General features: G+C 32.9%; 6 protein-coding genes across 6 annotated transcripts; 3 read left to right on the top strand and 3 right to left on the bottom strand.

Moving 5' to 3' along the window:
• Positions 1-677: 677 nt before the first annotated feature.
• Positions 678-3,671, top strand: PTP2 (tyrosine protein phosphatase PTP2; the record flags this gene model as incomplete). The annotated part of the gene is made up of 1 exon (XM_041548849.1): positions 678-3,671. The coding sequence occupies one exon, from the start codon at positions 678-680 to the stop codon at positions 3,669-3,671; it is 2,994 nt and encodes a 997-aa protein (XP_041404783.1).
• A 269-nt stretch (positions 3,672-3,940) lies between these two features.
• KAP120 (Kap120p) lies at positions 3,941-7,063 on the bottom strand (the record flags this gene model as incomplete). Its single annotated transcript, XM_041548848.1, has 1 exon — positions 3,941-7,063. One exon carries the CDS (start codon positions 7,061-7,063, stop codon positions 3,941-3,943), a length of 3,123 nt encoding a protein of 1,040 aa, XP_041404782.1.
• Positions 7,064-7,747: 684 nt separating this feature from the next.
• Positions 7,748-9,043, bottom strand: NPT1 (nicotinate phosphoribosyltransferase; the record flags this gene model as incomplete). Its single annotated transcript, XM_041548847.1, has 1 exon — positions 7,748-9,043. The coding sequence occupies one exon, from the start codon at positions 9,041-9,043 to the stop codon at positions 7,748-7,750; it is 1,296 nt and encodes a 431-aa protein (XP_041404781.1).
• Positions 9,044-9,822: 779 nt separating this feature from the next.
• NAN1 (Nan1p) lies at positions 9,823-12,600 on the bottom strand (the record flags this gene model as incomplete). Its single annotated transcript, XM_041548846.1, has 1 exon — positions 9,823-12,600. One exon carries the CDS (start codon positions 12,598-12,600, stop codon positions 9,823-9,825), a length of 2,778 nt encoding a protein of 925 aa, XP_041404780.1.
• A 531-nt stretch (positions 12,601-13,131) lies between these two features.
• On the top strand, positions 13,132-13,344 carry RPB10 (DNA-directed RNA polymerase core subunit RPB10; the record flags this gene model as incomplete). The annotated part of the gene is made up of 1 exon (XM_041548845.1): positions 13,132-13,344. One exon carries the CDS (start codon positions 13,132-13,134, stop codon positions 13,342-13,344), a length of 213 nt encoding a protein of 70 aa, XP_041404779.1.
• A 1,099-nt stretch (positions 13,345-14,443) lies between these two features.
• HHO1 (histone H1) lies at positions 14,444-15,154 on the top strand (the record flags this gene model as incomplete). The annotated part of the gene is made up of 1 exon (XM_041548844.1): positions 14,444-15,154. The coding sequence occupies one exon, from the start codon at positions 14,444-14,446 to the stop codon at positions 15,152-15,154; it is 711 nt and encodes a 236-aa protein (XP_041404778.1).
• Between the last annotated feature and the right edge of the window lie 349 nt (positions 15,155-15,503).

The following is a 15,503-nucleotide window of genomic DNA, read 5'->3' as shown; positions in this document are numbered from 1 at the left end:
ATGCAAAACTTGAAACAGTTTTGGTTCCACAAAGAGAACCCTAGATTAGGGTTGTGGGCAATTGCTGTCGGGGCTGTCTTTTTTCGGGTTTTCTATTAAAAAAATGTGAGAATTACACAGAAACAGCCGCACAGAATGTAATAATAGACGGCCAAAAATAAGTGGCAAAGTGAGTTGATCTTTCCTTTGGTGGGCGGAACAAATATTATTTATAGATCATTCATTTATATATAAGATATTCAGTTAAAATAGAATGAGATGGAAAGGGAAGTGGCGTTAGAGGAACCGTTAAGCAGAAGGGATACACTCTCGATAGATATTTATATATTAGTGATAATATACCTGTTACATTCTGGTAATTAATATTAACATTACTGCTTACGGTACAGTGATAGCTGCGACAGAACTATTTTCCCTTTTTTTTTAAGTGATTTAAAGAGAAAACGAAAAGTGGATTTTATTTACTAGAGGTAAGTGGATAAACTTTTATTTCTTACTTTGAGGTTGGAAACGATATAAGTGAAGGTTACAGCCCTTGTTTTATATTTTGAATTTTCACCAAATAAGATTGAAAGTGAAAGATCCTGCGAAATATGTGTAAATTATTGAATGAAAGTGCTAATAACTCGCCTACGTCACCACATACGTTCGATCCATTTTCAAAGACACATTCAATGATGAATAAAAGTAGTAATACCGTTAAGACTGAAACAAACGTTTTGCCGACTAACTCAAGTATTATCAAGAATTTTGTCGATTTAAATTCTAATGAGTATCGTATCAATGGATTAAAATATTGTTCGACGGTGACTTCTTTGATTGATGATTTTTTATTGACAAAAGAATCTACAAAATCAGTATCATCTTCTGAGGAACAAAGCAACGTATTGATATTTGATCTTTCGCCAAATGAGTCAGCAATACCGTCACTTTTTACCGTTTCATCACCTGCGTCATCATTGTCTACATTATTATTCGATCATGATAAATCTTCATTATCATTATCCAAACAAACTTTTTTTAAATTTCATTTGAATTTACCAAGTACATTATTGAAAAGGAAAAATTTTAAATTTGAAAACCTTCTACAGATTACATTCAACGATGAAAAGAGAAAGCATTTATTAAAATTGATAGATACTTGTAACGTATTTGTATTTTTTGATAAATTCTCAACTTTATCACATTGTTCTTTTCAGACATTTTCGTTGATTACTAAATTTATTAAATTTTTAAATTCAATCAATAAATCACAGAATTCACAACTGATTCTCTTATCATTAGATGATAAATTATCAAACACGTCAAAGGAATCAAATTTGACACCAGCATCGGACGATTTCATGAGTTCACAAATTACTAATAATAAATTTATTAATAATTTGAATGCGACAAGAAGAATGAAGGATAGACCCGCATTACAAAACTTTAACCTGACAATAAAAATACCTAAAAATTCTACCAAAGGTATGTTTGTTCATTCCATTAAAAAGGATTCGATTCATTATTCACCAGTATCCCTAAAGAAATATTTTACTTTTAATATACCAAACGATATCCATACAAATGATTCCATTTTACCTAAATGGTTATTCCCATTTACAGATGTACAGAAAAAGGACGATATTTTATTGATCTTATTGAAAAAATTTAATTTATTAGAAGATATGGAAGTTAAAAGATTATCCGATTGCATTAATGACAAAAATAATAATAGTACTAATGATTACCAGATTCAAAATAATACTCTAGTGACTAAAGAAAGTGAAGATTTAGATCAGGATGGTACTAATGAGAATGAGAATAAGAATGATGACACGTCCTCATCGCAGTCGTCAACAAGCATAAATACCCGTGCTACAAGTACTTCCACAGATTTACAATCATCAAATTCATATCATAAGATTTACTCTTTAACACATTTACAAAACCAATTCAAGAAACAGAAAAGAGATTTATTGAAAAGAAAATCTACAAATAAAATATCAAGAGCTCCTTCTTTACATAGAAAATCCAATCCTAGACCGGAAAATGTGCATTCAACAACAAACGGAACTCAAGAATCAAAAACAAAAGGCTTACAATTACCACCCTTAATTATTACGGGTGCTAATCAACAAGAATCATCTTCAACATCCCTAGCATTACAAAGATCAAGAACTTTTTCAAATAACACTACCTCTGATCTGTCTGAAAATAATATGAATAGTAGTAATAGCGATACATTAATGACCCCCTTAGTACATTACGAAGTATCCCAAGGTATTCAATCCTTTAATAAAAATAGATATTCCAACATTTTACCTTATGAACATTCTAGAGTGAAACTTCAATATTCTCCACTAATACATAGTGCCACCGGAATTAAAAGTACGGGCACTTTTTCTACGAACAACAGCAATAATATTCATTCATCCTCTCATTTAAATGAAGATAATATCTCAGTTCATCTTGCACATACCTCACCTTCGTCATCATCATCTTCGTCAAGATCACGCTCAAATTCAAATTCAAATTCACATAGGAAAAGAAAAAATTCTTCATCATATTTCTCATTAAACAACATACCACAATTCAGTCAAAATTTGATTGCACCCAGAGGAGCAGTATCACCTACTTCATCGTTATCATCATACTCCATATCGCCTTTGGTCCAGACTACTTTTGAAAATGATACCACCTTGAACCAACAATTACTAGAACCACCAAACCCAATAGATAGCCGAGAAACATCACCTACAGGGATAATAGATACCCCAAGTTCATTAAAGAACTTAAATACCCATTCCTTATCTACAGACAGCACAAGGGAACCTTCATTTGATGAAGAAAACCCAAGAAGATTTAATGATTATATCAATGCTAATTACCTTTCATTGCCACAAATCAATTCAGACTATGAATATATCGCAACCCAGGCTCCATTACCCTCTACAATCGATGATTTTTGGAAAGTCATTATGTCCAATAAGGTGAAAGTAATTGTGTCGTTGAATTCTGATGATGAGTTACAACATAAAAAATGGGATATTTATTGGGGTAGCCAATATAATAGAACTACTCAAAGATTTACAGTTAACATTGTGAAAGCAGTTAAAAATGTTTATAATCTAGATGGGTGCACTTTAAGAGTCTTTCAAGTAGTTAGAAACAATATATCACCTTCTGAGTATTGTGTTGTTTATCAATTACAATATTCGAAATGGTTGGATTCATGTAGTGCCGACATGGGAGATTTACAAAAATTGTTTAGAATTAAAAATCATTTAATTAGTTCTCCTATCAAGTTCTTATCAAAGCTAGATATATCCCTTGATATGATATCAGATCTGACCACTCTACAGAAAAATTGTAGCAATTATAGAAGAGCTTCGATTTCTAAAGACACCCATAATAATGTGCCATTATTAGTTCATTGTTCTGCTGGCTGTGGTAGGACAGGAGTATTTATCACTCTAGATTTCCTTGTTAACATACTAACTGCTGGGAAGGATAAGCATAATAAAATCGATGTATGGAATATGGATCAAGATTTAATTTTTATTGTAATCAATGAATTAAGGAAACAACGTATTTCAATGGTTCAGAATTTAACCCAATATATATCATGTTATGAGTCGATGTTAAATTATTTTTCCATCCTGAAGAGAAAAAATGAGACAAAAGATTAAACTTTTATTTGGTTACTCTGTGAATAACGAAAAAGTAATTTGACTAACTAACTAACCAATCATTTCTTACATGATATATGCATTTTATAGATTTTATATATTTTTCTTTAAAAGTTAATTATTTTCTTATTATTAATGAGAGTGTTATGAGATGCTATTTATATCTATGCGTATGAAAATTTTCTCCTGAGAGTAAAATATATATATATAAAAAGGTCTTGAAAAACATTGTCATTTTTATCTTCCATGTAGAGATAATATTTATTTCTTCATTGTTGAGATTTAACAGATAAGAAAAGTTGTAAGTTTTCTAGTAAAGCTGGATTGACTGAATTTAGTAACTCATTGTACCCTTGAATGCCTAACGTTTGTTCCAAGAATTTCAAAATTTGGGTAATAAAATCTTTGAAACTGATATGGTGTACAAAATCATTCCTCTCATCCAATTCATGTTGTCTTAGTTGTTCATTTGTTAAAGGATAATACGTAAGAGATTGCTCAGTCACAATATCATTCAAATGGTATTTTTCACAATCACCATTAGAATTTTCATTTATTTCCTCCATCATATTGATCCATAAGGAAATAATTATTCCCAGATCCCCAATAATGGCTATCATTTTAGTTCTCAATAGACTAGACATACCCATGATATGAATTTTCTTAAACTTAGGATCATAAATTTCCTTATAGCAAACAATCCATTGAGATAAAAATCTTTGAACAACGACCTCAAATGAGCTATCACTGAAAATACTTTTTCTGTTCTTCATTGGGAGGTGTGCATTCTCATTCATTGTTGGTAACGAACGATGATATTGAGCTAATGATTCAAGTAACGCATCTGGGTTCAGATATGCTAATCTACCCACAATTTGGAAGATTTGTCCACATTGATACGATGATAATGATTCTTCTAAGAAAATAGCATCAAACATGGCTCTTGTTACTCCAGTTTCGAAAAGCTTCGAAAATAGCAAATTTTCACCACCATACTCATTTGAAAGAATCAACAATTCCCAAACTTGTAATATAATCTGGAAGGAATCTTCTCTTAACGTCAATATATATTTTGCCATATCTTCAAATATTTTCAACATTGCATCAGAAGAAAGGAAATCAGACTGGTTTAAAATTAAAGTATAACTTTTAACAATTTCCAATAATGTTGGTAAAATTTCTGTTCTTGCATCAACTGCATATTCTAAAAATGGAAGTAGTTCAATAAAATCAGGGTCAAAAGTATTATGCTCTTTCACCGAATAATGTTGTAATAGTGCACTCCATAATTCAAACCCGTCTTCATTAAGTAATTGGTATTGACTGGAGGAAGGATCACATGCATACCTAATCAGTGGGATAGATATTTCCCAGGTTAAATATGAATATGAACCCAATGACGACACTAAATGTTTCAGCAATCTCAATAAGGCGTTTGACAAAATTGTTTCAGATGCATTATTAGTGGAGACTTCCCATAGGCTAGGAACACGCTGCATGATTTCTATTAACAAATCTTTGTTCAATAATGGCTTTGTTTGAATAATAATATCTGTCAAGGCATTTAGCACGTACAGTCTGGTCTCTGTCAAAGACACCGATGGAAGGATTTCTCTTAGTAGGACAGTGATTATATCATTAAGATACGGTTCGAAAGTGTCTTTATCGAAATTCCAATCATCAATCATTGTCCTTAAAGCCTGAACAACAGTTAGTAATACAACTTTATCCTTTTCTGTTATTAATAATTCACCAAAAAACTTATAACAAAGACTTTTACTAGCTTCTGAACATTTAACTACTGACCATTCATTAATAATCAATGCAACTCTTCTTCTAATTAATTTCAATTGATCAGAATTAACATTGGTGTTCGAGGCTTCCGGAAGGAATACAGTAGTTAATAAATTATCGAAATCAACTTTATCTCCAACGACGTTGCTACTCAATTGGAAACTAGCATAGATGGCATCTTTCTTTAAGAAATCTTCAGATGAATTAGTCAAAGAGGCAGCCTCATTTTCGATTTTGTACAATAAGTATGGAACTAATAAATCAGAGAAATTATTTATCAGATCTTGAAAGAAATTCTCTGCACATGGACGAATTTGATATTCGTAACTTGTCATCATTTGTTCATTAATCCATTCCTCTGGATCTATAAACCAATTTTCTAATTCTGCTGGTCTTAATTTCAAATACCAATTCATCAAAACATCTACCAATTTTTTAATCAGATCTTCATTTAAAAATTCTCTACTGATCTTCTCAATGGCTTCTTCTACAGTAATTTTATCACTTCTCGCACGTAATGTTATAACATTTTTCTTACAGACAAAATTGATTACTTTTTTCAATAAAAGGATACCCTTAATTACAGTTTGTTCCCAAAAGTCACCAGTAGTATCTGAATTCTCTGTATAGACAACAGGAGCCTTCTCAAATAACAACTTCGTGTACACAATTAAAATTTGGGTAGACGACGGTAATAAAATAAAGTTTGCTGGTGAATCGGTAACAGTATTATAGTATAATTTACCATAACATTTAATAAATTTTTCGTATACATGTAATTTACCCAAATTTTCTTGATTGTTAATTAATAATTCAAAATGTGATATGGTCAATCTAATGAATTCGCACACGGATTCATCTTTGTGAGGCCTTTCATAACCCTCGCATACGATCCTCCTCAATACTTTCAATGCAAGATAAGAAACTTGCAATTTGGTCAGTTCATCTGATTCTCTTATTGTACTATTCTGGGTGTACCTTGAAGTCCAGTGATCAAAGGAATGCAAGTATATTCTCACAATAAGAGGGAAAATAAGCGGGATCTTACTTTGCATTGCGGGTTTACATCTTCCGATTCTTGCTGTTCCTAGAATTTTTACAATTTGGTTTACATGTACTAATATATTGAACAGTTTAATATCATCTCTATTAATATGTTCATTCTCTAATAATTGTTCAATATGTTCAAATAATGTTGGCCATTCAGTTGGGAAATCTAGTCTAGCAATCCTAGAAGCTGCTTGAGCATTTTGTATACACAATTGATTATTTTGTTCATCAATCAAATCAAAGAGTCTACTTCTAATAGATGCTTTCTCCTCCTTTGATATAGCGTTAATTCTTGTGGATCTCCAGTATTTTTCAACACCATTCTTGAATTGAATTACAGCCAACCATCTAATTTGCAAAGAATTTGATAGATCCAAATATATAGATTGTAATATGTAATGGAACCCTGGAATCATACTCCATTCTTTCAACTGTTCTTCTGCGAGGCGTTGAACTTGTGAACCAGCATGTTGAGGATTACTGGCATGTTCTAATGTATCTTTCACATTCAATTCCGTTAAGCTTGCAGCACCATTCGAAACAGACATCTTCTTTGTAATAATTATATTATGAGAAATGGTACGGCTAGTATAAGCTTGATTGTTCAATATGTTTCCAATTAATATCGCTGTTCACACTGTGCTTCGTTATCAATGTTATATTTTATATAACTCTAACAATATATAACTAGTGCACTAATTAAGAAATGTCAGAATATAAGCGCTTATTTTAGAAGCAACTCCCTTCCTTGTTAATAAAAATATGTTTCTATCGCATGCAGATGTTCCCTTTCCTTATTATTATTAGGTAAAAACCACTATAAAAAAATCTTTCGACTGTTCGCAATTTCGCTTTCTTTCACTTTCAGGTCATCCATCACCAGGAGAACCCTCTTTCTCTCTCCCTTTCGCTTTGTTGTGCAGACTATTCTGAGGAGAATTGAAAATAGGAAACTGAAAATTTATTACCTGAATCTGTTCGAACCTACCAACTGTTGTCTAGATGATTCAAATTGGATTGAGTACTAATTGGACTGTCCCTGTTCAGGTTTATGGTCATCGATAATGATGACAAACAATATTTCAGGTTGTAGCTGAGAGTATATGTTACTGTTACGAGGAGAGAAGAAACATGTTTTGGTTACTAGCTAGATGTGCTTATTATATTATTCATCTATATAGATATATAATTGTACATTATTACTGTGGTTGGTTTTTTTGTGTATAAATTCATTAAGCGCTCCAACGGTGAGCTTCGTTATCACCACTCCATTTGCGTTCTACGTAACCCAGTTCCTCCTTAACTCTTTTCACAGTGGCAGGATCACCCATATTTTTCCCTAGATTATCAGAAATTTTGATAGCATGGTTACCATTAACATTCAGCAACTTTATCACGATATTCAATGGTTCACTCTTTATTTCGTAATTTGATTTTAATTGGAAATCATTAGTGAAATTTGTACCAATACCAAAAGTAGCAATCATTCCGTTTTCCTTGGCAACTTTACCGTATGTAATAGCCTTCTCGACATTCAAAGAATCGGAATAACACAAAACTTTAGAGAATTTAGGTACTTTCAACACGTCGTGATAATGATGTGCGATCTTTTCAGTATACTTAGCTGGATCACCAGAATCCTGTCTGACACCAATATAACAATCTGAGTAAGGTGGTAAGAAAGACTTTAAGAAATCGTCAGTACCAAAAGTATCAGTTAGGGCAAGACCTGCATGTTGAGGACCAAATGTATCAACCCAATATTTCATTGAGTTCTTATTAGCATTGATATAATCGTCAGTTAAGGCTGCAATACCCATGATCCATTCATGTGCAACGGTACCAATTGGTTTAATATTGAAATTCTTCGCAAAGAGAACGTTGGAAGAACCCAGAAGGATATTTTCATATTTGTCTTTATTTGTGGCAACAGCCTCCATAATACCTTGAAGCACTAGTTGTTGTGTATGATAAGATCTACGACGTCTAGTTCCAAATTCACTGAATTTTAGACCGTTCTCCATTAAAGTTAGAGCCTTTTGTTTAGCTTTTTCAACTTGTCCTTCATAATTCCAGTCTGTATCGATGAATTTGAAATAAGCCTCAGATACTAATGCTAATAATGGGATTTCGTATAGGATAGTGTCCGTCCAGAGACCACTGATGAATAAATCGATATTGTACCTGGTTTCACCATTTTGCTCAAAGGCTTCTGTCTTAAATGTAATATGTTCTTCTGGTTTCAATTTAAATCCAGAATTACTAATGAAGTCGATGTAAGTCTTTGGAAGGTATGGAATCTCTTTTTGTAAATAAGTAATTTCATCTGGAGTGAATCTAATATTGCCTAGCAAATTAATTTGGGTTTTCAACCAATCGATGGCAGCCTCATTAAATGATAATTGACTAGATCTGTTGGTGTACTTATAGGTAACTTTAGCATCTGGAAAATGCAAAAAGACAGCAGCATGCATTGTCAGCTTGTACATGTCAGTGTCCAAAAAGGATGTAATCACTTGTTCAGACATCGTATATAATATTGCGTAGTTGAGTGTGTGGTGTAAAAAAGAATTTTTTGTTGTATGGGATATCTGGTGGTACGATAGAGCTAAGAAAGCTTATGGAAGCGCAATAGCAAATACTTTTAAACCTATATTATCTCGAGTTCTTATACTCAGATTTTTATTAATTCTTAAACGTTTCAATAAATTAAAAGGAGCAAATTAGAAATTAAAGAAAAAAGACTCGTAATTTTATCAAGACTAAAACAATAATTTCCAAACAATTAAGCTTTTAAAGATTGTCTGATGTTTTAATCGTTTGTTTGTTTTTTGCTTTCTTGGAATCGTTGTTAGTTGGTCATATGTAATCTCTCTCTTTCTTTCTCTCTCTCACGTTGTCAATCTTTGTCTCGTTGCAGTTGTTCCGTTCTTTCTCTCTTCGGCAGAAGCAGCAGCAGTAGCAGAAGGAAACACGGGAAGGGAAGGGAAGACCCGCAACGGAACACCCAAAAGAAGAAAAGGCCTCTCTTTACTAATATTATTATATGAACAATTTCACCATGAGAATAATAAACGGAAGACGAGGCTGCTGACAACATCAGAGAAACTCTCTGCTATGTATTAATCATGTAAATTATGTAATCTAGGTTCATAAAAGATTAACAAAAATGATGGATCAGAGATGATCTAAGTTTTTTTAATATGCGAAATTACGTATTCATTTATGATGTTTTATTGGTAAAAATGTACAGTTGTATTTATGTATATATGTATATGGATGCGTATATGAGCATCCATATATATCTCTATGATAATGCTTTCATGACACTGTCGAACAAAGTATCCATTGGAACGTTCTGGATGTTCTCGAACATGTTGGTGAAACTATTCATATTGATACCCATATCGTTACTACGGTTCCCACTAATGATTTCTTCTTCGATCTCCATGGCATCGCTATTTGCTTCAATTTGATTAGTCTTCCCGTTTATGCTTATATTACTTTTTTTGTGGGATAATTCTTTTAATTTGGTCAAGTAGGAGTCTGATGTAGATAAAGTTTGTTCAGCAGATTGCTCGACAACATTTATACTATTATTATTATTATTATTACCGTTGTTGTTGCTAGTACCGTTGGTGCTGTTGTTCGCTATTCCGTCCAATATATCCTCTCTATTGGTCTCGTCGGCCATTTCGGTATTCACCGTGGTTCCTACAATACCGAATCTAGATTGTATATCAACAAAGATGAAATCTGTATCGTGATTCCAACTGATCCAGGAAATGTATTCGTCATGTGTGAAAGAATCCAATTTTTGGGATAAATCAGAATTAAACACAATGATATGAGATTTATAATCTAATGTATTCTTCCCTTCGTCATCCTTAACTTGTTCATTGATGACAATAGCCATCTTCTCACTCTTGTCATCACAACTGATCAACCTATCCAAGTGTCCATTCTTATAGACACCGTTCACGTATGGGTATAAATCGAATCCATTAATAATCTTACCCAACAGTAAATCTATAACATTTAGACTAGTCTTAGTGGCTATTATTAAATTCTTTTCACCAATCATTTTGACGGCTTGGATCTCGGAATCCATACTAAATTCAGCAGTCATACTCACATCATTGTTATCATTATCATTGAAGTCTACTCTTTTGAAATTATCGAAATCAATGATTTGTAATTTATCACCAAACCCATGGAATACTAAACTACCATCTCTAGACCAACCTAATGATACAGAATTGCTGAAGTTGGTGAAATTTGGGATCAGTAATTTCTTCAAACACCAATTCTTCTCAGTGTTGTCAAATGCCCAGTATTTCATACCACCATTGTTATCAGTAGTGATACAACCAACCCCACCATCAACAGATAATGGTGCAACTTTGATGTTTGTAATTGGGGTGCTACGACCATGTGGGTTCAATACTTTTGTTCTCAAAACCCATTGGTTTGGATCGGCCTCATCGTGAGTCCAGAATTTCAATATGTGAGATATATCCTTAGATGACATTAAGTCTTCTGGAGGGAAGTCAACCTCGTAACTAATCAACCAATTACCGTCGTTGGTAACTTTAATATTTTGAACTTCAGGGTCACGAATACTCAATTCTTCTCTAACTTTACCCATGGTGTTATTCATACCATCAGTTAAATATTGTAAACAAGTTTGTTCATTCTTAAAGAAATCAAATGTTTGTAATGCTGATAAATGTGGGATGTATAATTGTTTAGTTTGTGGATTCATCTCTATAATAGTAGTAAAATCTTGTCTTGCTGATTTTAAAAGCTTTCTTTTATGCTTCTTCTTCGAGATATTGATTTGAGTGTTTGATTTTATGACTGAGGTTGGTTGTATTGTGTCTCTTATAGGAGATGTAAATATTGGTAAAGGACCTGTCACTGATAATTTGGAGGTCAAATCTGCTGAATTCAACACCACTAATTCATAATCGGAACTGGATTGATTCTCTGTCATTTGCAATGATAAAGTATAGAATTTCCCTTCATTTTGGATATCCACAACGACACCATTCAAACGTGGTAAAAATTGTTGTGTATTAGTAGATAATTGCCAGAATAGCAAGACTTTTTCCCAACCACCAGATAATAAATAAGAACCGTCATCTGTGAAACATAATGATAATACAGAATCGATATGCCATTTCAGTAATCTGCTTTGTAAATCCGATAAATTGATAATACTGATGACACCGGATGCGAAACCCAATGCCAATTGAGTGGCAGAATTGTCAATAGCCATGGTGGAAACAAATCTTGCATTAACATTTTGATTATTTTTGGTATTTTGAGAGATATGCAATACTGATTCCAGGGCAATATCCTTTTTCAATGCTTTGCTGAAAATAGATTCGACAAGAATATGTCTTTGGTTATTATCATTGGTGTCTTTGTAAAGTAATGCGAAAACGTTTTCATCCTTAGAGGAAGCCGATAATAAAACATTGTTGTATGTTTCTGATTCAATTAATTTGACAGCGTCTGTAGATTCCTTAGGGAATTTCAATGTAGATAATTTATAATCAAATAAAGATCCATTACTTGATAAAGTAGTCATTACTCTTAGTTGGTCTTTACCATTATCAAATGCTTTCAACAACTTTTCATCCTTTTCGGAATCCAATTCCAATTGGTATAATTTTGGAGAATCTGTTAATTTACCTTTATAATTCAATACAATCACTTGACCTAAATTAGTGAAAATAGTAATGAATTTTTCTTGTTGTCTCATAGTAGGGTCCTCTCCAGTGACATCGCCTAACATAATCCCAGTAATATTGATCCTTTGAGTCAATTTCTTGTTATCAAATATGGTAGCCAATACGGGGCTATTAGCATATTTCAATGTCTTGATACATTGTCTAGTTTCCAACGAATATATTCTGATTTGGTTATTGAAAGGAACAATCAATCCTTGTTGATCGTGAGTCAGTATCGATATGTTCTTCTCGCATGAGGTCCCATTATTGACACCTGGTAGAATTGGTCTCCCACCTGAGACCACTGATAACTGGTATTTCTGAGTGATACTAGACATTTGTGTCATATCTATTGATGACTATATAGTTATATTCTACTTACCGATTAAGAATAAGAATAACTAATACAAAAGTATATGTGTGTATACATATAGTTATATTCAAATATCGATCTAAATGTTACTATTTTCATTATTAACCTAGTAGATGCCAGCCCATCTCATCGATTTTTGTCTCATCTCTTAGTGAGAAAAGACCAATAAAAGAAAAATTTTCCAGCCGTGGCAAGTGATTAGGGCACAACCCACGGTCTTAAATTAGGTCTTCCGTAAACAACGATGTACCACTAAATATTACCCTGCCTATGTTAATTTAATTAAGCGGTTCTCTCAAACTGAAATTTTTTTTTCAGTTTTTTTTACTTAGTAAGAAATAATGATAATGATAATAAAATTTGTTTTGAACTATTACAGTGCATCAGATGCGATGAGGTAATATATAAGTTACACAGTTGATTCTAAAGACAAATAGAGAGAGTGAAAGTACTGTTTTTGAACTAACCAACCTGTTCTATAACATAAATATAAGATAAGCTCAAGATGATTGTTCCAGTTAGATGTTTTTCGTGTGGTAAAGTTGTTGGTGACAAATGGGAAAGTTATTTGAATATGTTGCAAGAAGATGAATTGGATGAAGGTACTGCTCTAACCAAGTTAGGACTAAAGAGATACTGTTGTAGAAGAATGATTCTTACTCATGTCGACCTTATTGAAAAGTTTTTAAGATACAATCCTCTCGAAAAGAGAGATTAAAGAAGCATAAAAGTAGGGTTTTAGCTCAACAAAACCAGATAGATATCATTATTAGATCATTCTTTCCTTACTCCCATTGTACAATATAAAACAAAAACCTATATGTGTATACTGATGTTCTCCTCCTTTTTTTTCTGCCACATTGACGAAACTCACCAAAAAGAACTACAATTATTTTTTGGGGGGGTATTATAATCAATGTGGCAAATGAATGAAACCATGACATTATATACAGACGCACTCACTAACGATCTCTTATTTCCTCTGTCACATATATAGCCACACATGCATGAGTGTGTCACATACTACATAAATCTATACAAAAATAAAAGAATAGAATCAATCAATCCATCAATCAGATGAAGTGTATATAGCGAATATTCAAAATATCTAATGCCAAACAGCCCTAGCACCCAACCCTAGGGCACGACCCAACCCTGGCGTATACTCCTTGTTCTGAAAAACTCGCAAAATTTCATGTGAACCACTCAGAATGGCTACCAATATTCAACTCCATAGACTTGCTGTTGCGCGCGTCTCGCTTTTCAGTCTTTCGCTGTGTCTGTCTCTCTGTCTGTTGATAGTCAAATAAATCTAAATATCGAGAAACGCGAAAAACACAAAACACAAAACAGTCAAATCACATCAACGATATTAAGATTTGTACTGCACGGTAACATCATCAACATCATCGCCATCCAGAATTGTTAAGAGAGAAGACAAATCTTTAGTGAAATAATCATCGCCATCGTCGCTTTTTGCTTCTTATAATACAAGTTTCGATGGTATTGGTCTCGTTTTCTGCTTTTGCTTTGTTTGCTGTGCTTGCTGTGCTTGCTTTGTTTATTTCATTCTTTCTCCCTTGACATTTGTTGATTATTATTTATGTTTTTTTATGTTTTTTTTTTGGTTTGCTTTTAAAAAACTGAATAAATAAATAAAGGTTTGTTTTGTTTTGTTTCGTTAATACTTTTTTTTAATATATTTCCTCTTTCTTTCTTGTTTTGTATATATAACTCTTATATTCTTTTTCTTCTTCTTACCAACTGTTCAAGTGTCTCATAACCCAACACATAAACAACCACACATATATCCAACAATGGCTCCAAAGAAAACTACAAAACCTGTCTCCAAGAAAGTCGCCAAATCTTCCAGTTCCGCTTCTTCTTCCTCGAAGAGTTACAAAGAACTAATCACAGAAGCCGCCGTCGCTTTGAAATCTCGTAAAGGTGTCAGTCGTCCAGCCCTAAAGAAGTTCATCAAGGAAAAATACCCTTCTGTCGGTGGGTCCTCCACTTTCGACCATTACTTCAACGCTGCTATCAAGAAAGGTGTTGAAACTGGTGATTTCGAACAACCAAAGGGTCCTTCCGGTACTTTGAAGATCGTCAAGAAAGCTGCCTCCCCAACTCCAGCTGCTAAGAAAGTCACTAAACCAAAGGCCAAGACTACTACTTCCACTACCACCACTACTACTACTAAGAAGGTCACTAAGCCAAAGGCTAAGACTGCTGCCTCTGCTGCTAAGCCAAAGGCTAAAAGCGTCACTTCTTCTAGTTCTTTAACTTACAAAGAAATGATCATTAAGAGTATACTGTCCATTAATGATGGTAAAGGTTCTAGTCGTCTAGCTGTTAAGAAGCACATGAGAGATGAATACGCAAAGAAATTGAACAGTGTAAAGAACTTCGACCATTTATTCAATGCTGCCATTAGAAAAGCTGTTGAATCTGGTGATTTGGCTCAACCAAAGGGTCCTTCTGGTATTATCAAGGTTCTAAAGAAAGGTAAGACTGCTGTCGGTGCTTAAACAAAAATAAAATATTATTTATTTAATTAATTATTATTATTCCTTTTCCACCTCTTTATTACTACTAATTTTTGGTTATTACTAATATACAAAGTTATATCTTTGTGTGTACTCTTTTTTTTTATCTTCTTTCTACTATTCAACATGTTACTAATAATACATACAAATATCCACATACAATAAAAAATTAAAAATTAAACGATTGTCTAATTACCTTTTTTTTCTTCTATTAATTATTTATTACTTTCATTTCAAGGAAAATAATTGTATGTGTATAATGGTGTGTAACGGTTCTTTCATCGTATCGGTCTTATTACTATTGTTATTATTATTATTATTATTATTTTTA

This window comes from Maudiozyma barnettii, assembly GCF_903064755.1.
Source record: "Maudiozyma barnettii strain CLIB 1767 genome assembly, contig: KABA2_02, whole genome shotgun sequence".
Lineage (NCBI taxonomy): Eukaryota > Fungi > Ascomycota > Saccharomycetes > Saccharomycetales > Saccharomycetaceae > Maudiozyma > Maudiozyma barnettii.
This window is presented reverse-complemented; position numbering and strand designations above follow the sequence as displayed.